Source organism: Podarcis cretensis (assembly GCF_951804945.1).
Source record: "Podarcis cretensis genome assembly, chromosome: Z".
Classification (NCBI taxonomy): Eukaryota; Metazoa; Chordata; class Lepidosauria; order Squamata; family Lacertidae; genus Podarcis; species Podarcis cretensis.
In genome coordinates this window covers 45478514-45503384 of record NC_137184.1, presented here as the reverse complement: position 1 = coordinate 45503384, position 24871 = coordinate 45478514, and the positions used below count along the sequence as shown (strand labels likewise).

Here is a 24871-nt window from a genome sequence, read left to right as displayed (position 1 = left end):
CAAGACGGAACCTCTGCCTCCCACAATCTCCTGCAACAGGCATATTTGGGGGCAGGCAAGCTTGTGGTGGGTGAAAGTTCCTTTTTTAAAAGTTAGGAATAGAATAGAATAGAACAGAATAGAAAATAAAATAAAATATTCCACCTAAAATGAAAAAGAAAAGACAAACCCGGTAAGAACATACCGGATCCAATTCATAGTCCATTCCATCCAATCTACCTTCTCCAACAATAGGAAAACAAAGAAGGACGTAGAAGACCACGCAAGAACTTTTAGAAAAGTAGGTCACGGCAAAAAAAGCACATACAACACAATCAACTGATGTGAGATTGGATAATACTCCAGAGCATTTTATATGCCGAGCTCCGATAGTCACACACCCAACCTTTTTCATTCCTTCCAGTGTGGAAAAACCTTGCTCATAATCAAGTAGTAAGGAGAGGATTTTCCTCCTATTGCAGGGGAGGACGAGAGTTTAAAAATAGCATTAATGCAACTGGAGGTACATATCTATCATTGACCGGAGCTTTGTACTGGAAATTCCCAGGAGCATTCAGTGTCGGATCGGAGAGTTTCTGTACAGAGACCTTGACATAAAAAATGATCCGGGACCATGAGGCTTCTAGAGCAAATTCACATTTCTGTTTCCTTCCTCCCAAACTCTCTTTTGGGAGTGCACGCAGGGGAAGATGGAAATAAAATGGAAAATCCTTCCAAACCTAACTATTCCCTGGCCTCGACGCAGCCATAAGCCTGGCAGTACATTTACCATTCAAAACATCTTCAGGGGTGCACTGAACAGCAAAGAAGAACTGCAACCCTGGTCTTCAATTCATTGTGGAAGTCTGCTTGTCCAGCCCATGAACAAAGCTTTGCCAGGAGCTGAATAAATGCCAAATTATATGTTGCATGCAGATGTGCGTGCTTGGGGTGTGCACAGCCTCTGAATTACAGTGGTACCTCTGGTTACGTACTTAATTCATTCCAGAGGTCCGTTCTTAACCTGAAACGGTTCTTAACCTGAAGCACCACTTTAGCTAATGGGGCCTCCTGCTGCTGCCACGCTGCCGAAGCACGATTTCTGTTCTCATCCTGAAGCAAAGTTCTTAACCCGAGGTAATATTTCTGGGTTAGCGGAGTCTGTAACCTGAAGCGTATGTAACACGAGGTACCACTGTACATGGTGAATCAGGGCAATACTTTCCCCTCCACCACTGTATTCCTTAGGGATACATTATCTTTTTTCATCATTCATGGTCAAAGAAGAGATCTCTGTCTCACAGAGAGAGAGAGAGAGAGAGAGAGAGAGAGAGAGAGAGAGAGAGAACAGGCTGTGATTCCTAAAAATCCAGGGATGGGGGGCTGTCCTGGAGAAGCCTGCCCCCAAACACCTACCCTTTGGGTAACAGGCTCTTTGCTGGGGGGAGTGATACTTTGCTGCCCGTCTTTCCTGAGGATCCATGCTCTCTTACCTCCCCGTGGACCTGTGATTGCAAAACTGGGGAAAAGCCTGTCCTTGCAGCAGAACCACAGAAGATACTGTATTTTTCCATCTATAAGACGCCCCCATGCATAAGATGCCCCCCTATTTTTGGGGACCCTGATTTAAGAAAATGAAGGAGATGTATCCGCGTGTAAGACCCCCCCCCCAATTTTTTGACATTGTTTTTCAGGAAAAACACCTAGTCTTATACATGGGAAAATACGGTAGTTCCAAAATCTGGGAGGCTTCGTCCTCTCACAAGGGGAGAACTGCATCCAGTTCTGGCAGAAAGCGGAAAGGTTACACGTTTTCCCTTTGCTTTGTTTTTAAAATCAAACTTTAAAAATGTCCTGTGCACATCTTCCGGGTTGGCGCCTCCGAGAATGGCGGAATTCCTCTGATCGGGAGGAATTTGCTCTGTGGAAACCAGGGTCTGGCTGCCACGGCGAGGGCGGACACCCACTAAAAATCACAGGTGGGAGAAGCCTGTGAACGTGGGATTCGGCTGGCACCTTTTGCGCCTCCCCTACTCGCGGGGAGACCCGGTTTTGGGGATCCGGAGCGACGTGGGGTGAGCGGTGCGGTGCTTCGAATTGACTGCTCCTTTCATGGAATTTAAAAGTAATACATATTATTTAAAAAATAAAAATAAAAATGTCCTGTGCACACACACATAGAGAGAGACACACACACCCCTGGATGTATCAAGCTTAATCCATTCTGAGGTCTATGTATTTCAACAACTTCTGTGGGGGAAAAAGAAGATGCCGAAGACGAAGAAGAAGAAGAAGAAGTTGTTATAGCAGGCTTTTTTTAAAGATTCTCCATTATACTGAATATGGTGGAAGAATGAGCACAATTTTTAACAGATCTAGTTTGGCCCTGAATGACAAGTCAAATCGGAAGGACACAGAGTGACTCTGAAACACATGAGGATGATCCCCAAAGCTATGAGATGCAAGTCAAATCTTGAGCGCACTATGTACTCTGAAGGCCAGTATATATGGATTATTATTTTTTAAAGTTCAGCCTTTATTTGGAGTCCAAAGCTTTTATTTTGGAGTGGAGGGCTGACCAAGGACTGACCCTTTCCACAAAGTAATCCAACCCCAGGTGTTTACAAGACTGAAAAGAATTTGGGAGCTCAGAGGGCAGGGAGAGACCCGCTTAAGGGGATAAAGCCCCACATGTCCCCCAGCCTTTGCCCCAAGAGAGCAGAATCGAATGAAAGAGGATTGAGCCACAATTACAGATTTGTTAACAATTCTACCAAATATTGAATGGCTTGAATGGCTCAAATACACGCCTATACCTGAAGTATACCTTAATTATTACTATTATTACTACCTTCAGACAAATATGGATTGTCTGAACAGGCTATTATATAGTGCTTATAACTGGGACGTATCACTGTGTCCGGCTTAGAGGCAGCACAAAAACTCGAGTCACTCCACAACGTTGCAGGGTGTGGCCTCTTTGGGCACATCCATGATTGTACCACTGAATCATAGAGCTCCTGCAATGCAGGAGTCTCAACTAAATCAAAGATGGCGGATGGCCATCCAACCTCTGCTTAAGGCTGATGCGAGTTGCCGTTCAAAACATCTGGAGGGCACCAGCTTGGCAGAGGCTGCTTTCATGGCTCTCTCCTTCCTAACCAGACTTACTCTGGACAAAGTCATTCCAGTTCAAATCTCGTCTATGGCCTGAACTCATCTGAAATGAGCAAGAGGCCAGTGTTACCAACCTCGTTTGCCAGGTTATTTTATGCATTACAAGAAATAGCATATGTCAAGTTCACTGAAACACACTGCAGTTCCACAAAGTACAATTCCAGTACTTCAAGTCAAAAGCAGCTAATGGAATATTTTTTGAGAAATCTCATAATTCACCCGGACAACCAGTTGTTCTGAAGAAAGAGGATTTGGAAGGATCAAACCGGTGGTCATTCTGTTGAGCCAACTGTTCCCTGTGCAAATAGTTAAATAGCTTTCCCAACAAGTTTCACAATACATTTAGGTACATTTCAAGGCAAATGACATTTCCCAGAAAAAAACCATCTGTTTCGTTGTTCATACTTTATAGGAAACAAACCTTAAAGCAGAACTGCCCATATCTGCTAGCTTAAAATCCTGAAGTTGGTAGAGATAAAGAATTTACCAGGTTCAAGGAGATACTATCAGTATATAAACCCCTTAAAAACTTGGGACCAGTTTACCTCCGAGATTGCCCTACCCCACTTGACCACTTCGGTCAATGCAGAGGGCACGATTCAACCAGCATTAAGCATTTTTAAGGGTCCCTCCTGACGTCACTTTTTATTGCTAGTTAATGATTATTTATGGTAATGATGGTATTGGGGCAGTTATAAGTGATCCTTTCAATACTGTTTGCACCTGCAAAATTTTCCAGGTGTGCATACTGCTTTATTTCCTATCAATGTATGCTCCATAGCTGAAATTATGCAACTTTTAATGCTGTACCTGTTCCAGGAGTTTTCCTTGCTACTGTTTTTCTGTTATAGTACAAGTGTGCTCCTCCAGACAATTGAGGTAACATTGGAATATTACAGAACTAATAAAGCAGAGTGGTGTGTGGACTTGCCCAGTATAAATTCATTAAAAGGTAAAGGTAAAGGTACCCCTGCCCGTACGGGCCAGTCTTGACAGACTCTGGGGTTGTGCGCCCATCTCACTTAAGAGGCCAGAGGCCAGCGCTGTCCGGAGACACTTCCGGGTCACGTGGCCAGCGTGACATCGCTGCTCTGGCGAGCCAGAGCCGCACACGGAAACGCCGTTTACCTTCCCGCTGGTAAGCGGTCCCTATTTATCTACTTGCACCCGGAGGTGCTTTCGAACTGCTAGGTTGGCAGGCGCTGGGACCGAGCAGCGGGAGCGCACCCCGCCGCAGGGATTCGAACCGCCGACCTTTCGATCGGCAAGTCCTAAGCGCTGAGGCTTTAACCCACAGCGCCACCTGCGTCCTATAAATTCATTACTAAGGCATTTATATTGCCTGAGTTTTCACACAAAAGTTTGTTCCATTTCCCCAACATTTCCTAGCTGTTCATTTCTGCATTGTATCTGGGCTTTCACATGACACAAAAACCACCAGGAAAACTAATGGAATATAGCACACATTTAGCTCTAATTTGATTCCAGAAATAATCCATTTGTAGCCCTTTTAACGTGGAAAATCCCAGGAGAAAACTGAAAAATTTGGGGTGGGATGCTGGCATACAGTTACCTCCTGTTTTCATGAGGAAATCATAGGGGGAAAAGAGCACACATTTGCGGAAAGGTCATTGCTGTGCCACAATACTGGTGAAAATGAAATTTAGCACAGCATGCCAGTGTATTTGTCAAAAAGCCAAAATTCCACAGCACACCAGGTATTTAAGTACAAAAGCAACATTGTTAGAAAACAGGACAACTGGGGAAACTAATGCAACATTTGCCACATCTGAACGCACCCAAAATCCTCTAGAATACACTAGCACAAAAATGCCTCCCACTGATCTTTGTGGAAGAGTTGAAGTTTGTGTTGAAGCAACTCCTCTTTAAAGCAACCATGAAGATGACACACACTCTCAGAAAACTTATGCCTATTATAGTCAATGGTACTTCTTTCCAAGTAAAGAGGCAAGTAAATGCTCTACTTCGGCTGGGTCACCCCTGATTAGTGATGCTGGCTTGACCATGCATCAGTCTGAAAGATCTTGAGGGTGCCAGGTCAAAAAGGCTGGAGTAGACACAGGGCCGTCTTACCCATAGGTGCCAGGGGTGCAGGACACCTGAGTGCCTGGCTCTCAGAGGCGCCAGGCTGAGAGTCTGGGGCACAAGAGTTGAGTCCGGGGAAGAGCCCGCCCGTCGGTTGGAGTGCCATGGCAGGCTCTCTGCGTCACAAGTTTGGGGGGCGAGCGAGATGCTAAGGCGGCAGGCCAGCTCTGCCCTATAGCGCGCCTGGGACTGGGCAACCTGGGGGGCGCACCGGGTGGATCTTTGCACCCCAGCGCCGCATATGTTTAAGACAGCCCTGAGTAGACAATATTTTGCATGCATACCTGCCCCCTATGAGCAAGTACCATAACCTGGCATTCGGCAGCTTTCTACATCCCCTAAATTCTAGTGCTAAAACATCTTTCTAAGCCCAGTTCCAACCAACAGAAAAGGCTTCACTGAATGCAACAGTTTGCAATAATGAGAGCAGGAACTGTAATATTTGACCTTCATTCTACACCCACACAAGAAAAAGCATCAGAGGAACAAGTAAAACGAACAGGAAGCTGAATATTTAAAGATCTGTAAAACACACAGGTCACTCACGCAAAGGCTTCCCTCCTCTGAGTTAAAAGGGTCCGATTTTCATAGAAACAGGCACTCCGCCAAAAAGCTCTCAAGAAGGAAAACAAAAGACTCCAGAGCAGGTGTCTCTGTTTTGTTTTGTTTTTTAAACTAATGAAAGGGAGGAAGATCATATTTACAAGTGAGCTCTTACCTTGAAAACAACTGATCTGGCTTTTCGACCTGATGTTTTTTAAGCCACGTGAAAGAATTTGACAAGAAACTTGCATCACCTAAAAACTCAAGGAGCTAGTATGTGTGGACCCATGGAAAGCTGTAGTTTCTCCCAACCACTAGGCCATGTTACCTAGGCTAGCTTCCATTTAGTATTTTTTTAACCACCTGAAACTTATCCCCAGCTTTGCTAAAAGAAAAAACCTCTGCTATGTTTCTACTTACGTGTGTTCTTTACCTTGCAAGGAATATGCCTGTATGCCATCAGCCAGGAGACAGACCTGGGTATCTGCTTGATTTTATATTTTCAGAAATGGGGGTGTCCAGCCACTCCTTCCTTACTTGCCCCACCAGTCCTGGGTGCAAACCAAGACTGGGATGGTAACCCAGGAGAGCCTAATCCTGTGTCCCAAAACTTCCATGGTCCAGAAGCACATTCAATAAAGTAAGAAACTGCTGTGGGCACCAAAAAGAAAGAAAAAAGAAAACCACCACACATCTCACAAAAGAAAACCTGAGAATATTCGGGATTACAACTCATGCCACCCCCAAAACCACAGCAAAACACTTACATATGTCCTTAAACAAATAAATCACATACCAAAAAGAAAAAGGAAAGGCAGACATCCCACACATCCTACCAACCCAAACAGCTCAATATTTAAAATTTAAAAAACTGGGACAGAAAGGGGTGTTAGGATTATAACCTTAGTCTTGCTATCTGCAACCAGACAGGTGATAATATAAACCTGCCCTAAGGGGTCACTGCAAACCTCACAACTAGAAAATCCACAGGTAGCAATTTGAAGACTTGAAAACACAAGTATTATTATTTGCAGTCTGTAACTCACCTTATGCCTTTGGCCTAGAGAGGTGGGATCTAAATAACAACTCCCCCCCCCTCACATACCAAAACACACAGAGGGAGAGACAAAAAACAGGACTTTCATAGGTCGCATTTGTAGGGAGCAGGCAGATTATCCCCCCTTCCCATGGCTTTCAGATGCCAGCTTCAAGGTTAACATGACTTACCGGTACATGAATATGCTTTGACCAGTTGGGCTGCGCATGAGAGGCTGCTGTTTTCTGCTCCATGTAGAGGATCTTGAATTTGGGGGACAGGGGTGAGCGGAGGAGAGGATCCTCTCCCCGGGATAAAGGGTCCTCAAAATCCCATTTGGCATCGAGAAGTGTTGCCGCAGCAACCGTCCAGCCTGGGGACCAACTGCCATGGAATTCAAGGACGGGTGCTTAGGGCAAGGAAAGAGGGAGGTTGTGCCCCAGTATCTAGTGACCGGGATGGGGTTAGGGAGAGATGGTGCCAATGGACCAGCAGGCAAAAACCCTACCCTGCTCTTCCACATGGAGAAAATATTTTCTGCTGTTAGAAAAAGCAGAGCAATCGGCAGGGAATTTCACCAAGCCACCTCAACCCCAAAGCAGGCTAGAGATAAACATTAGAATCACCTGCTGCCATGTTTATGCATCAAACTTGTATATTTTTTTAGGGGTGGATGGGAGAAATGGCAGGAGTTGTTTGAGAAGTTGGCAGCACAGCTTTTGAACTTGGTCATTACCCTCCACCAGGCCATGCAGAAGAAGGGGGTGTATTCGGAAGAAAACCCACAAAATCGAATTACATTTTTCTCTTGCTCACCTCATTTTGTCCTCACAACAGCTGCAAGTGGTAGATTAGGTTGAGACATGGCGACTGGCCACTGAGTGAGCTCTGCAGTGGAGGCAGAATTTGAACCCAGGTTTCTCAGGAACTATTCTAACCCTCCCGGCAACTACACAACACAGAGACAATTGTGTGCAAGCAACAGGTGGGGAGCTTGCTATTCACCTAGACACATGCAATCTGGGCCCCAGCATTTTTAAATCTGTGCTTTCAATTCCGGGCACCCAGTGTGTTTTGGTTTTGAAACATCTACATTGCTTTTGTTTTCATATCTCACTTCTTTGTATTTAAATTGCTTTCATCCCCAATGTATTCTAAAATGCCCAGAGGAAGCTATTCATTCATTAACTATATTTCTGTTACTGCCCTTCATCCAATATCCTACAGTATTCACGGGGAGCATTCGCAAGACACATGTACACACTGCAGCCAACACACTAACGTGTTGCAACACATAGGACTCAGCTAAACAGCTGCAAATATAATGTTTAAATTGCGTTTTAAGTGCATTATACAAATATGACACAAGATGGCAATGGTGAGCTTATGGAAAATTCAATATATATTTTTAAAACTTTTTTTTTTTTAAAAAAAAGTATTTTCACAGCATTTTTTATGTGTGTCCAGATCCCACCACAGTTTGGAAAGCTCTGTATTAAAACAACAATAAATAATGTCATGGGAAAGCACTCAAGTGAAACGGATAAATAAATACAACAAAAAGGGTTGTGGAGGAAGTCTGATTGAGAAGTCTGCCCCCCTTTCATCCTTGATGTGCTAAGCAAAGTTATCAAAGGGTAAAGTCAACACCTTTTCTCTCAAGGAGCAAAAGTAGTTCAGTAGCAGAGAACATGTTTTGAAAGCAGAAGATTGCAGGGAATCTCCAGTCAAAGGATCTCACATACCAGGCAATAGGAAAAACCCTTCTATGAACACAAAGAGCTGTGGCCTGTCAGGCAATGTTTCTCAAGCTTGAGTCCCCAGCTGTTGCTGGACTACAACTCCCACCATCCCTGACCACTGGTTCTGTTAGCTAGGGATGATGGGAGTTGTAGTCCCACAGCAGCTGAGGACCCAAGTACAGTGGTACCTCAGGTTAAGTACTTAATTTGTTCTGAAGGTCCGTTCTTAACCTGAGGTACCACTTTAGCTAATGGGGCCTCCTGCTGCTGCCGCGCTGCCGGAGCACGATTTCTGTTCTCATCCTGAAGCAAAGTTCTTAACCCGAGGTAATATTTCTGTTGGTTTTTTTTTATAGATTTTTATTAAGATTTTAAAGGTTACAAAAAGGAAAAATAAAGAACATATTTAAACAGGGAAAATAAAAATAAAAATACAGAACAATACAAAAACAAAGGGAAAAAAACAGAAAAAAGATGCAGATAATTAAAAAAAAAACAAATCAATCCTTTACATAACTTTCTTTCCTTTGCTTATTTCCTTGACCTCCTCACACCTCCCTTTTTTGTATTCTAATTCAATTAGATATTTCAGCAAATCCTTTCCATCTTTATTTCTATCCTGATGATTTATCTTAATATACTATAATTTTACATTCTGTTCTTTCACCAATTAACAATCCATTTTTACTTAATCCTTTATATAATTTCTGCTAAAACCACATTACTTCATTCCAACATCCTTCTAACATTCCTTAATTTTACAGTGTTTCTGTAGATAAACTTTAAATTTCTTCCAATCTTCTTCCACCAACTCTTCTCCTTGGTCTCGGATTCTGCCAGTCATTTCCGCCAGTTCCATATAGTCCATCACCTTCATCTGCCATTCTTCCCGGGTAGGTAAATCTTGTGTCTTCCAGTACTTTGCGATGAGTATTCTTGCTACGGTTGTGGCATACATAAAGAAAGTTCTATCCTTTTTTGGCACCAATTGGCCGACCATGCCCAGGTGAAAGGCCTCTGGTTTCTTCAGAAAGGTATATTTAAATACCTTTTTCATTTCATTATAAATCATCTCCCAGAAAGTCTTAATCCTTGGGCATGTCCACCAAAGGTAGATCATTTTATTATATTCTCTCTTAAGGCATTACATGCCGTAAACTTCATACCTGTGGTCGATAACTGTTCCCAGTCAGCCATCATAATGTTATGTCCAACATCTTGTGCCCATTTAATCATAGCAGATTTCACCGTTTCATCCTGTGTATTCCATTTTAACAGCAAGTTATACATTCTTGACAAATTCTTAGTTTTAGGGTCTAACAGTTCTATTTCCAGTTTTGATTTTTCCACCTGAAAGCCAATTTTCTTATCCAAATTGTAAGCCTCCATTATTTGGTAATAATGAAGCCAATCTCGCACTTTGTTTTTTAGTTTTTCAAAACTCTGCAGTTTTAATCTGCCTCCTTCTTGTTCCAAAATTTCCCAATATTTCGGCCAACCCGAGGTAATATTTCTGGGTTAGCGGAGTCTGTAACCTGAAGCGTCTGTAACCTGAAGCGTCTGTAACCCAAGGTACCACTGTATGAGTAACAATGGTAGACAATACGGAGATAGACAGACAATAGTCTGACCGGGTATAAGCCAGCTTCCTATGCACTCTGCATAAGCCTGGAGAGCTGTCCACAACTTCACTTTGAATTCAGTGCCAAGCTTAAAGCAGGTTCTAGAGTGCGTTAGCAAGGCTAATGCTGTTTTCAAATAAATGAAGCTGTTTTCAAATAAAAGCAAATGTATACAATTTCACTGGCTTGGCATATATCTTGAATAACTGACTTTCTATTCCAGAGAACTGAGACATGCAATGACTCATTCGTAATGCTGGGATTCCTTCCTGAAAAGTTCAATCAGTGCAACATTGCCCCTATTATTATATATTCAGGCTGCATTTATTGAATTTTAGCCTGCTACCCAACTGTTAAAGGCCTAAAAGCCATACCAGGTAAAAGAGTGGTGTCTGCAGCCGAGGCCTTGCCAGATCTGATAAGACACTGCAATACAGTGCTACCTTGGGTTAAGAACTTAATTCATTCTTGAAGGTCCGTTCTTAACCTGAAACTGTGCTTAACCTGAGGTGCCACTTTAGCTAACGGGCCTCCCGCTGCCACCATGCCACTGGAGGACAATTTATGTTCTCATCCTGTAGCAAAGTCCAAGGTACTATTTCTGGGTTAGCGGAGTCTGTAACATGAAGCATCTGTAACCTGAAGTGTATGTAACCCGAGGTACCACTGTACTGGTCACAGAAATCTGTAACTTGTTTTTTTAAGCACAGCAATTTTAAAGCTACTAGCCCAGCTCTAAAATGGAAATGGAAAATGAGCAAAATCCCATAGCTTAACGTGATTGATTTCAAAACAAAATAGAAGAAAGCAACAAATGCTACAACCCAGAGCCATTCAATTAAGCATTGGAAGATTCAGGGCAGACGACAGTAAGGATATCCACACAAGAGCACAGTTAAACTATGGAATTTGTTATTACAAGATGTACTGGTGGCCCCTAGACTAGATAATTTTAATAGACAGCAACAAACTCATAACCACAATGGCTATGTTATAACAACACTGTCAGAGGCAGTGAGCCTCTGGATCGCAACTTTTTGGAATCATAACTTGGGAGAGCGCTGTAACACCTGGTTGCCCACTTTGGGAACCCAAGCCGCTTCTGGCGAACTAGAACAGCGCACGGAAACGCCGTTTACCTTCCCGCCAGAGCGGTACCTATTTATCTACTTGCACTTTGACGTGCTTTTGAACTGCTAGGAGCAGAGACTGAGCAACGGGAGCTCACCCTGTCACGGGGATTCGAACCACCGACCTTCTGATTGGCAAGTCCTAGGCTCTGTGGTTTAACCCACAGCACCACCCGTGTCCCTAAAACATACTATGCTGTATTTTAAACACTAAACCCATAACAGTAAATCTTCTCAGCTTTGGAAGCCAATTTTACAGTGTTTGAATTGCCACTTTTTAATGCTTTCGTTTTCTTTAAAGAATGTGTGTGTGTGTGCGCGCGCACACACACACACACACAATCTCTCCATGCATACACATAGTCCTAAGAAGAAACGACATTTAATACAATTACCTAAGCAGTCAACTCCTAACCATGCCTAATTAAACTCAACGAGGCTAACACCCAGGTAAGTGATGTTAGGATTGTGGCCTTATTCAGGATCAGCTCTGATACCTCAGTCAGTCAAGTATCACTGCAAACCAGTCAACACACTAATCCAACGTGTTTTAGTAAATCCCGTTACCTAAGTGAAACTCTGGCTTTTGCTAACTGGCATTCATTTTTTACCTTCCCCCTTGCTTCCATTCGCCTTTCCAGAAACGTCTGCATTTTAAAAACATATTGTTCTCTGCTGCATACTTTCCAGAGCAAACGCTGTAATTCTGAAACACCAGTTAATTTGCAAATGCAATGGCTAAGCAGAAAAGCCAGTGAATACATTTGGGCTTACCGCCATAGACCACACCTTCAACCAAGTTTCTGGGGTGAAGCAGAATTCCATTTCAAGACAACGAAATGAACCAACAATCTTCTATACAGAGGTGGTACTCCATAAAATAAAGAAGGAACTAAAATGCTGTGTGGTTTGTTGTTTTTTAAAAAGCAGGCAGTAAGCAGGAAAAAACAGGCTTTTGCACAATGCTGAGCAAAGATCAAATTACATTGGGCTGGAAAGGCATTCTGTTTAAAAAAGCACCTTCCAAAAGGGAGGGGAGGGGCTTGTGACCTCAACAGTTTGACTTCTGTAGCAAGGGAGCGTGCCTCCAGCTGTTTTTGAACTACAACTCCCATCATCCCTGACTAGCAAGACCAGTGGCAAGGGATGATGGGAATTGTAGTCCAAAAACAGCTGGAGGCACAAGGTTGGGAAACACTAGTTGACCTTAAGGCTGCAACCTTCGGTACACCCAACCAACCACAAAGGAGCAAGCCCGGCAGGTCTCTCTGGGACAAACTCACAAGTAAACATGCAGAGGATCAGGCTGCCTGGGCTGTAATCCTTAAAACACTCCCTTCAAAAATCTGCTGCAGGAAAAAATAAACCGAGAGACACGCAGTACCTTGCAAGAGGCAGTCTTGCCATCTTGTACACAAACCCCTCTCAGAACTATGCAAGATGCAAATACAGTAGTTATATGATCTCACCATGCCAGGGCCCCCTTTTAACCCCTGTGTGGCTGTCAGAAATACCTGCAGAAGGCTGTGGAGCTGCAGGCAAGTTATTTTAGCATTCTTCAGACTCTTATTATTAACAGAAACCTGCTCCACAGGTTTTGTTCTGATGGGCTTTTCTGGGTGGATGAAATGGTCTCTGCCATGGGCATCTAATTTATACTGGTGTTTTTTTATTTTAAAAAATGCTGTTTGTTTGTTTTTTGCTATTTGTATTATACACCGCCTTGAGACACATACAAGGTGATTCATTAATACATAATAATTATACATAATAATTATATGGTATATAAATATTCATTTTTAAAAGCCAGTTGTAAAAATGCTGCAATAATAATAATAATAGTAATTTATTAAATTTCTATATAAAAACAGTGTAAAACCACAAAAGCTCACAACATAGCAACAAACGAAAATAATACCCTCACAGAAGGCCATAGATTGTTTAATTAGCCAAAAGCCTGGGAGAAGAGGAATTTTTTTGCATGGCGCCTAAAGATAGGTAACAAAGGTGCCAGGTGAGGCTCCCTGGTGAGAGCATCCCACAAGCGGGAGCCACCCAAGAAAAGGCCTGGTCTCATGTTGCCACCCTCCTGACCTCTCATGATGGGGCACGTGAAAAAGGGCCCCATATGGTCAGTTCATATGGGGAGAGGTGACCCTTGAGGTATTGCTGTCCTGAGCCATTTAAGGCTTTATAAGTCAAAACCAGCGCTGTGAATTAGGCCTGGAAACTAATTGCCACCCAGTGCAGTTGGACCAAGACCAGTATAATATGATCAAATCGCCTTGTCCCAAGGAACCTGGCCGCCTAATTCTGCACCAGCTGGTGTCTTCGAACCATCTTCAGAGGCAGCCCCACATATAACACATTGCAGTTATTCAACCTGGAGGTTACTGGAGCACAAACAACCAAAGTTAGGCTTTCCCTGACCAGACAGGGACATGGCTGATCCACTAGCCGAAGCTGACGGAAGGCAGTCTGTGGCCACCTGAATCTCAAGTGATGGATCCAGGAGTACCCCTGAAGGAATGGGTTTCCCAAACCTCAAAACTGACTGTGCAGGCAGTTTTTAAACTGCACCAAAATCCATTTCTCCTTAGCTAAAATGCATAAACTTTAGCCGTTGAGCAAATGCAAAACAAGAGCACAGCTCTCTCCCTTATCAGTTTGACGGCAAGACTGGCCTTGACTTTACCAGTAGAACAGACACAGACATATCTTATGTCCTGACCACAAATGACACAGAGACCCAAGTCTGGGACTAACGCCAGAGCATGTTCTCGGAAGTAGTGACCTCTTGCTCTAAGATAGGAGTAGGGACTTCTTTGGGGGATCGAAACCTGGAAAGAGGGGGGGTGAGAATTCTTTTATAAGGTTATGATTTTTATGTCCAGTTATTATGTTTAGTAATTAATATGATAATTGAGAAATTGTTGGAAGGGAATTTAGGTCGACCTTTGGAAAGGATGTAATGATTATAATGGATCTGTATAAGTTAAAATTGGATAATTAAGAAGAACTAAGTTTTTTTTTAAAAAATGATATTAATATTGTAAAGAAAAGAGATAAGAACTTGCTGAATTAACTATTGGAACTAGGGAGCATGAAGGGGGGATGCGGGGAAGTCAGAGAATGTGGTTATGAAAGTAAGAATTTGAAATTGTACATGTTTGTCTGTGTCTTTGTGTGTTTGTTATGTCTATATAAAATGTGAAAACTCAATAAAAAAATTATATATATATAAAAAAGATAGGAGTAGGAACAGGAATATCCTTTTATGGTCAGAAGTACAGGAAGGAAGATCCTTTTATGGTTGAGAGTACCAGAGCAGGAACATATGTGATGTCAACCTGTGTACGTACACCGACGTGGTTGGGCTCCTAGGGGAGGAGTGAGAGGGTGCCTGGAGGATATATAAACTGCATGAAACCTGTCATTTCTTTGTGCTTGCTGTGGACTCACCATGCAGGCGCCTTCTGCTATCCGGACAGCAGAATAAACTCTTTCTTTGAACCAACCTCGGTGTCATTTTGACTTCCTTCCTCCTGTCCCGGAGCAACGCAGACCCAGTCGGTGAACTCCAATAAGGCTACACCCCCAGGCTGCATAACCTTCAGAGCAAGTGTAACCCCATAATGCAGGCAACATCCCACCCATCGAGTCTAGGGAACCACCCATTCACAGTGCCCAATCTTATCTGGATTGAGCTTCAGTTTGTTGGCTTTCCCTCGGTCTATTGCTGAGGGTCCAGCACTTCCACTGCCTCACCTGCAGGTATAACATCATCTCTCTGGGAAAGCCTGAATAACGGAAAATACAAAGTTTTAGAAGACAAAGGATAGTCATTAACATCCTGTGTTTCTTATGCACCTCTCTTAATTCCTACAGGTGGTGGTAAACCACAGGGCAGGTGATACTGTGCTAGTTATTAGCATCATTTTCCAATTTGTTTATTTTTTAATGCTGATGGAAAACTCTGCATATTACATGTGCATGATGAACACATGCAAAACCCACACACTTGAAAATACACCTGCAATGACTGGGATATTTGCAGGGCGCTTTCAATATACCTTTATCGTAGGTAAATTCTTAAGCAATCTGATACAAGTCAAGTGCAGTACAAAGGGTTTTTTGCACAATTACCATAAATGAGCAAACTTTCCCTTGTTAAATATGTATCTAGAATGCACTGGAAGCATGCCAGTTCTTGCAGGGGTGTATGTGCATGAATGCAGGCATGCGCATGAATGAAGAGTTGCCTTTCAGTATTAATACTCTGTCCTGAGCCAGGCTTGCAAATGGTTGCTAGCCTTGGCTGCCTCCAGCTTTATGAAAGCAGGGGTTCACCACCACTACCCCAACCCATTTATACCAGAAGTAAAAAAGTACTGCAATCCAATACATGTCCGCTCAAAATAAAGTCCAATTGAGTTCAGTGGGAGCGGCCTTCCAGGTGTAGCACTGCAGTGTAGCACACACGCACACAGAGAAGTATGGCAGACTGGTTGCTAAAAATGTTTCGTTGGCTAGCAAGCACTGCGCACTTGCAAAGACATTCTAATCCCGGTGGTGTTTGTTGTAGCTGCCATTGAATAAATGCTTCCCAGTATTCAGATGCTGGAGCTGCTGAACATATACAGCTCTCGTTACTGAACTCTGCTTATAAAAGAAGCCAAAAGATAAACCATGATATCCTCTTCCTGTGCTATATTAGCAGCTGCGCATTGTCCGGCCAGCTGTAATGACCTTTCAGCCTCATGTATTTGTGAACTGGAGCCTGGGATAAAGATATTGGCAGTAACTTGAGCATAGGTGTGAAATGCCTGCAGAATTCAACTCATGGCAGCCTCTTTCCTGGGTCTAGTGAAATGAAGACAGGGAGGGAAAGTTCTGTGGTCCTCTGGATGTTACTGGACTCCCAACTCCCAACAGGGGTGAGGGGTGCTGCTTTTATTTTATTAATTTTTAAAAATGGTATAAACTTGTGTCATTTAAAAAAAAAAAATCAAAGCAGTTTACAGCAATACAAACAAAACCTTGCAAAAAAGAAGAAGTTAAAAGCAGGTAAAAATAGTTTAGCAACAACTGCAGGACCACCGGTTACCTGAGCTAGCAAAGGACGATGCAGATCTCCTTGCTATTAAACAGCTTCATCTCATTCCTGCAGCTCAAGCAGCTGAAAAATGCACAGGCCCATCGAGATTTTTCTTTTTCTGTTCAGCTGGCAACCCTAAAATAATAACAAATGCTTCTCCAAGGAGATGTTGACCACTCCCAGTCTACCATTTTAGAACTGTCCATGATACAATTGGTTTGTGTATTCCTTGACCGACCACACTTATCTCTATTTGTACTGACTTCCTTGGGAATCGCTTTGCATTATAGAAATCAATGTTTCCCAAATCTCTGGTACCTGCCCACCCCACCAAATCGAAAGATATAATTCATTCTCAAAACCAGAAGAGGTCTTGATCAGATGCCTAGGAATGGAGAACAAACCAATGGACAACAAGCCTATTGATACCTACTAGTCATGATGGTTGCATAATACTCTCCAGTGTCAGAGGCAATCTGCCACTAAATCAGAGTTGCTGTGACTTTGCTTGAGGGCTTCCTGCATTATTGTGACCATTAGCAGAGTCCATACCCAGAAAACAAAATTGACTGGCCGGCCAAACCAGGTGAGGGGGACCTGATGGGTCCCTTAGTGAGTTAGGGACTCTCCCTGTGTGTGAAGACGGGCTCCAGAATATTAAATGGATGGGACTAATAGTGGGTCCAACGGTCAAGGTTTCTGCTCATGATGTGGAGGGAGGTGAGGGGTAGATGTGGCTTCTCAATCGTTATGATACATTGGGCCAAGGACTTTGGTTATAATATACAATTAGCAGATTGGGAAAAAGTATGGAATGAAAATATGAAATTCACTGCATGTATGACAATAAAGGAAAATATTATGAAAATGGTATACAGATGGTACATTACCCCAGTTAAACTTGCAAAAATGTATAAAACATGTAACAAGTGTTGGAAATGTAAAGAAAAGGAAGGGTCGTTTTATCATATGTGGTGGGAATGTAAGAAGGTGAAGGGCTTCTGGGAAATGATATACAATGAGTTGAAAAAGATGTTTAAATATACATTTGTGAAGAAACCAGAAGCTTTTCTGTTAGGAATTACAGGAAGAGAAATTAACAAAAGTGATTATAAACTTTTTCAATATGCAGTGACTGCGGCAAGAATCCTAATGGCCCAAAAATGGAAACAAGAGGAACTACCGACATTGGAAGAGTGGAGGCTGAAACTAATGGACTTTGCAGAATTAGATAAAATGACTGGAAAAATTAGATACCAGAAAGATCACAAGTTCACTCAGGACTGGAGAAAGTTTACGATTTATCTGAAAAATATTTGTGATGAACAGACAACGCTAGTTGGATTTAAAGAGGCTTTGTGATGAGAAAGGGTATTGTAAAGAGAAAATGAGATGTAAGGATATTAAAAACTGGCAATATGTTATAAAGGAAATGCGGAATAAATATAAAAACATGAGGATTGTGGGAGGAGTTGGTGGAAGTCAAAAACTTGCAAATTTTTGAATATGGTTGTGTTTGAACAATTTGTAAAAGAAAAATCTTTAAAAAATTAATAAAAAGATGTGGCTTCTCAATCTGGGAAGGTAGCCCATCCAAAATCCACTGCCTTGTGAGACATCTTCAAAAGAAGGAAAGGCTAAGGAGTAAACCTTACACAAATCCAGAGTGGAATCCCTAAGACAGTTGGATGGTGTCTTGTATGCCTCCTTCCAGCCACTCCTGCAGCCAAGCTGATGCCAAATGTATTGCTCTTCTTTTCTTTGGACCACATCAGCGAGGCCAAGAGGAGGGTCTTGTCCTGGGCAGCCCAGCCCTTCACACTGCCCAGGCTTGTGCCCCAGGGAAGTCACTTCGGTGCTGCTAATGCAGCAGTTTGGTTTCACCCTGGAGGCAAACTCCACTGTCTCTCGAGACAGACGGATGCCAGCGATCTAGCAGAGCTCACCTTCCCCCTTTTAGAGTGTGTTCAGCTCAAAGAAGCCCACTTCCTGTCCTCCTTGAATGAGTGGCTTGCAAATACAAGCCATCCTTCTCTACACCAGGAGAACATGTTAGCAGAGCAACCCTAGCCGTATCTACTCAGAAATAAATCCTACTAAGTTCAATAGTGTTTTCTCCTATCTAAGAGGAGGTGGGATTGCAGCCAAAGAAACCTAAGAACAGATGAAGAACCCTGGTGGGTCAGGGCAAGGGGTCCCATTCAGTCCAGCATCCTGAGGACAGAATGCAGGAGGCTGACTGAGAGCAAGGAAGGTCTAAAAGGTAAAAGTAAAGGACCACTGGAGGGTTAAGTCCAGTCAAAGGCGACTATGGGGTTGCGCCACTCATCTCAATTTCAGGCCAAGGGAGCCGGCATTTGTCCACAGACAGTTTTCTGAGTCATGTGGCCAGCATGACTAACTGCTACTGGCACACGAAGGACCGTGACGAGTGCCAGAGGGCACGGAAACGCCATTTACCTTCCTGCCACAGTGGTACCTATTTATCTACTTGCACTGGCATGCTTTCGAACTGCTAGGTTGGTAGGAGCTGGGACAGAGCAACAGGAGCTCACCCCGCTGTGGGGATTCGAACCGCCGATCAGCAAGCCCAAGAGGCTCAGTGGTTTAGACCACAGCAATAGTGGACAAATTGTATTTATACAGAGCAATCTCTGGGCAACCTACAATCAGTTTAAACCAAAACCAAACACACACATTGTTAAAAACAATGGCTATAAAGAACTAACAATAAATTAACCACCAGCCAGCACAGAACTTATCAACAAAAACCATCAGTGTAAAGCAATTAGCAAATCAGCAGCAATAGAAAACATCAAGATACAATAAAGAAAAAGGAAACGAGCAACATTTACAGTTGTTTTTTATTTATTTAGACAAAACTGGGGCAATGTTTTTAATCACTCAGTTCTGCTGGTAAATAATAACTAGTTTTGATAAGGAAGGAAATGTTTTTGGTTTGATTTTAAATGCATTTTTAAAAAAGTTTTAAAATGTGCTAATGGCTTGTAACATAACATTTTGAAACAAAACAAAAAACAAAAGACCTGCCCCTTTTGGCTCCTATGAAACAATCCTCTAAGCAGTCTGATTATAAATTTGTTTGCACCTTGGCTATACAAACTTAAGTCCTCCTCATAAGTCCTCAAAGCGGAAAGTGGAGAAATTCTGGACCTATGCTATGTTTTTTAAAAATGTAAATGTGCTGCTGCATTTTACCGTAATTGAAAGAGTTTACAGCCAGGAAACACAGCTTACAGTATATTTGAAATGCATTGTTAAGACCAAAATATAGGCTGCAATCCAACTCACACTTACCTGGGAGTAAGCCACATTGAAACAACTGGGACTTATCCCCAAGTAAACTTGCATAGCTTGCTCAGATAACAAGTGGTTTCATTGCAATTTCAGGAGAAACTGGAGTAGATTGTGACATCACTGCTCTTGGAGTTTTTGGCAGTTCAATTCTATGCACATCAGCTCAGAAGTAACCCCCAGTGAGCTCAACAGACCTTAACTGCCAGGTTAAGGGTCTACACAGGATGCCAAACCTAATCACACAAAGCCAAAAAATGTAATCGAGGTTCAAAAATTCTTATTTTGATCTTTCACTTTCAATCTTTTCAGCTATGATCAGGAGAAGTTGCTCTTATTTGTTGGGGGGCACTGCAGGCCAGTGCAGGATGAGACCATGGGAAGTATCAGCACATGAGGAGAGTGGAGAGGGCACAATGCATGAACCAAAACACCTTTGAACTGGCACAAGACAGTCTGGGAAAACTTCGCAACCTGAGCAGAACGCAACCTGTGTCTACGTATGCACGGGTCACGATTTGCCGCTTCTGCGCATGACGTCATTTTGAGTGTCTGTGAATTTTGAGCATCTGCGAAACCCGGAAGTAACCCGTTCCGTTACTTCCGGGTTGCCATGGGATGCAACCTGTGGGCCGCTCAATCTGAAGCGTCTTTAACCCGAGGTATGACGGGTGGCGCTGGACTTGCTGATCAGAAGGTCGGCGGTTCGAATCCCCGTGACGGGATGAGCTCCCGTTGCTCAATCCCTGCTCCTGCCAACCTAGCAGTTCGAAAGCACACCAGTGCAAGTAGATAAATAGGTACCGCTCTGGTGGGAAGGTAAACGGCGTTTCCATGCACTGCTCTGGTTCGCCAGAAGCAGCTTAGTGATGCTGGCCACATGACCCGGAAGTTGTACGCCGGCTCCCTCGGCCAATAAAGCGAGATGAGCGCCACAACCCCAGAGTCGGTCACGACTGGACCTAATGGTCAGGGGTCCCTTTACCTTTTATGACTGTACTAGAACAGACAATGGTCTAACCAGTAGAAAGCAGCTTCCTATCTCACTTTTCTCCTTCTGCTTGCTGCCTTCACACCCTGAAAAGCAAATGTTTCCCCAGCGGAAAGATAAGGAAAACGCTCCAACATAATTATACAAAACCCAAGAAAGGCCACTAGTTTAATGAATGTGGAGACATTTGGTGACTGCCATTCTATTTTATTTGACTCCTCTATTTCAAATTCCAACCTCATGAGCTGACTTGAGGCAAGGTTGACAAAAGAGAAACCAGCTTGAGGCTTGTTAAAGATCCAGTTTAGGGTGGAACTGGAATGTGAGCATTAAAAATGTCTCTAAGAAGCATGAACTTAGTAGGTTGCCAAGTACACAAGCTGGCCCTAGTGCTTCTGCTGATTGGGGTTGCCCACTTACAAAAAGCATGTTTTAAAATTCAAAATGCAATTTAATTGTGAGGTCCCACTGGGACAAAGCGAGAATTTACTTCTGAGTAAGCATGCAGAAGAATGCACTGGAAATGTTCTTTCAAGAGTTGTTGCTGTTGGCATCCATCTGTCAATAAAGACATTGGAGTGTGCCTTAGAGGGTGAAGTCAAAATAAATGACCTCCCTGGGGCTCAAGCCTGGGCAGTGTGGTCATGGAGTGCATGGAGGTCCTGGGTTGTCCAGGTTGCCTCTCGGCTCACTGATGTGGTCCAAAGGAAAACAGAGCAATATGTTTGGCACTAGCTTGGCTGCAGGAGTTGCCTGAAGGAGGCATACAAGGTGCTATCCAACCACCTTAGGGACTCCACTTTTAATTTATGATGGGTTTACTCCTCTCCCAAAGATAACCTGCAAGGGAGCAGAGAGTTTGGAGATTCCCTTCTTCTAGATGGGCCCCATCTGCCCCTCATGTGCAGAAACTGCCCTCTTGACCGCTGGACTCACTATTGGTCTTGTCCAATCAATCTGCCAGAGCCTGGGCTTTTCCCCCAGAACCCAAGCATGAAAAATCTCGAACCCAACTGAAAGCTGAAATTTCACTCACAACACAACTCCAGCAGCAAAGAATAGCTTTGCTTTTAAATAGCTTTATTTAATTAGTAGCAAGTGGGTTGAGTTTCTTGTGGTTGTACAAGCAGCAGGTTAAGCACTTAAGATTTAGTTTGCCTCCCTAGCCACTGGCGCCGAAGTGACTAAACACCGGCACACGCACACACCAACAAACACAAGCCCCTAAAAGATGCACCAGACACTGAACTCGAAGCCCAAAGACTGTCTTTTTGCAATACACACATTCCAAATAAGATCCTACTGATTCAGAGGTGTACATAGTTAAGCTGTACCCTTCTACAGTTATCCACTTGTAAAGTTCAGTGCCTTATCTGTAAGTACCACAGCTCATCTAAACAAATCAACAAGGGCACACTCTCACACAACGCTTGTTCCTGTGTGGAGACAGTGGAAGACAGCTTGCACTGTGTTCAGTTGAACATGTGAGCCAGCCTGATAGCACAAAGAAAAAGCAAGTCCTGATTCATGCATTACTCAGGTGTAGGGTATAGCATGAGAAAAGCCCAACTTTTTCAGGCTAGTGAGATGTTGGCGTTGTGGGATGCACTGGTGATGGAACATCTGAAGTGACAGAGACATCAAAGGCTGGTTCAGGGGGCACATTCTGCTCCTGGTCAGATATAGCCTATGAACCCATGACCTCTTCCCCAAGGATGAGGAGTCAGAGCCATGGATGGAGAGCAAGGTCCTTCCCAAGAGGAAGCCCCTCCTCTGCATCTATAAAAAAAAAAAAGTCTGACGTCATGAGGACCAGAAGCTTGAAGCTGCTGACAAAAGAGCTTTCACAAGAAGGACAACATAGTAGTAGTGATGCAGAAAGATATTTTTATGTTGATGGAAAGAAGATATTTTACGTCAATGGAAGCGTGTTGAAAGATGAAATCGTAACGGCTGGGTTGATGACAGAGAGAAATAGGAAACATTCTGATCTCTTGTCTCTTGGTCTTACTGGCAGGACAGAGGAAGGAAAACTCTTTTCAGCACCTCTCTATCTGGCAAAAATAAGGAAATCAAAAACAAAACAAAACCACGTGACATGTTTTCACAAAAGGCCAGTGGAAATAAAGATGGGACAGAAATAGGAGCACTTTTTCCAAGTGGGCATCCCTCAAGAGTGCAGAGAGCAAAAGCCATTAAGGGTGACTCTTTGCAGGTTTCAGTCTGCGTTGCTTCTTTTTTTAGCAAAGCCACCAAGCTACAGGAACCGATGAGCATGTCGCCAAGCCCTTCCTTTGGGGCCAGAGTAAACTCCAATGAGCCTTTATCGCTTGCTGCTGAAATAAGTGCAAAATATAGCCTTCCAAAACTCCATTGGCTTAACATGTTCATAAAAACACACCACCACACTTAAGGCAGAATGTAAACCTTCCTCCCAGGGTCTCACTCAATAAAAGTCAGTTCCATCCCTCTAAGATCAAATATGTAAACCTCAATTTGATCACACACCTCACTTTCAGCCTGATATCTGTGGGTCCCATTTTGTGCTTTCAACAACCTTGTGAGGTAGGTTGGCTGAGAAAAAAGCCACTCACAAAAGGTCAAGTAGTGACCTCTGGAGCCAAGCATGGATTTGGACCAAAGTTTTCTATGAATCATAGAGCTGTAGAGCTGAAAGGGTCCCCCATGGTCATCCAGTCCACCCCCTGAAATGCAGGAGTCTCAACTAAATCAAAGATAGTGGATGGCCATCCAACCTCTGCTTAAGGCTGATGCAAGTTGCAGTTCAAAACATCTGGAGGGCACCAGCTTGGCAGAGGCTGCTTTCATGGCTCTCTCCTTCCTAACCAGACTTACTCTGGGCAAAGTCATTCCAGTTCAAATCTTGTCTACGGCCTGAACTCATCTGAAATGAGCAAGAGGCCAGTGTTACCAACCTCGTTTGCCAGGTTATTTTATGCATTACAAGAGTTCACTGAAACACACTGCAGTGCCACAGAGTACAATTCCAGTACTTCAAGTCAAAAGCAGCTAATTGGATATTTTTTGAGAAATCTCATAATTTAGCCAGACAACCAATTGTTCTGAAGAAAGAGGATCAGAGCAGTGGTCCTTCTGTTGAGCCAACTGTTCCCTGTGCAAAGAGTTAAATAGCTTTCCCAACAGGTTTCACAATACATTTAGGTACATTTCAAGGCAAACAACAGTTTCCACTGTTTGACCCAGGAAAAAAACCGGTTTCATTGTTCCCACTTTATAGGCAACACACCCTAAAGCAGAACTGCCCATATCTGCTAGCTTAAAATCCTGAAGTTGGGAGAGATAAAGAATTTGCCAGGTTCAAGGAGATGCTATTAGTATATAAACCCCTTAAAAACTTGGGGCCAATTTACCTACGAGATCACCTTCCCCCACATGTGCTCACTTGACCCCTTTGATTGGTAGAATTGGCAGTATTGCAGATGCCAGATAATACCCATTCCACATTTGTAAGAATCGATCAGTGTGGCAGAGTATATCTATATTCTATTTGTTTTTGCGAAAGTATGAATTATCTTTGTGGTTGCGAAAAGAGGATTGTGCCCTAAGGTCTGGGCAACTTTGGGGAATGTTTACATTGCTACAAATGTCCCATATGCCAATCTAAACTGACCATCTCTTCTTTCCTGTTTAATTACTTTCAAGATAAGATTCAGTTTCAGCGAACTGGTAAAATGCCACTGATTCTCTTTCCAATTTTCAGGCTCAAGCTGCATTTGCTACAGTTAAGCATTAACATTTGCTAGCAGCAAATTCCCTTTAACATGCTAGTCTGTGAAGATTTTAAGTGTGAATCCCAGCTGTTCACCCGTTCTTTAAAGTACGTATTAAACTCTTGGGTAGCACTCAACAAAATTAGTTACTGAAGACCCTGGGTGCTATGCTACCTGTGTTCATGCGCAAGCTCCCACAATCTTCTGAGGGGTGGGCAGATAAAAATAGGGTTATAGAAAAGAAGGATGTAAGGGAAGGCTTGAGGTAATTACTCTACTATGGTGATAAAGGATCAACTCACAAGTCACGCTTTACAACAGCTGGTGTGTCCCACCACCACCACCCACATATCAGGGCATAGAGATAGAAGAGAGATATA

The 24871-nt window shown here is 43.2% G+C and overlaps 1 protein-coding gene across 9 annotated transcripts in view; it reads right to left on the bottom strand.

Annotated features, from left to right (window-relative positions):
* ATP11C (ATPase phospholipid transporting 11C (ATP11C blood group)) overlaps positions 1-24871 on the bottom strand; it is a 103165-nt gene that overhangs the window by 64635 nt on the left and 13659 nt on the right. For 3 of the 9 annotated variants that reach the window (XM_079962651.1, XM_079962655.1, XM_079962656.1), the window contains exon 1: positions 7033-7216. The exons of 3 other annotated variants lie outside the window; for them this stretch is intronic. In XM_079962651.1, coding sequence (XP_079818777.1) covers positions 7033-7095 — 63 coding nt within the window. In that variant the 5' untranslated portion in view covers positions 7096-7216. Of the gene's footprint in view, positions 1-7032; positions 7218-12109; positions 12131-24871 lie in introns of those variants that run through there. 3 more of the 9 variants (XR_013835031.1, XM_079962654.1, XM_079962652.1) reach the window with 2 other exon arrangements.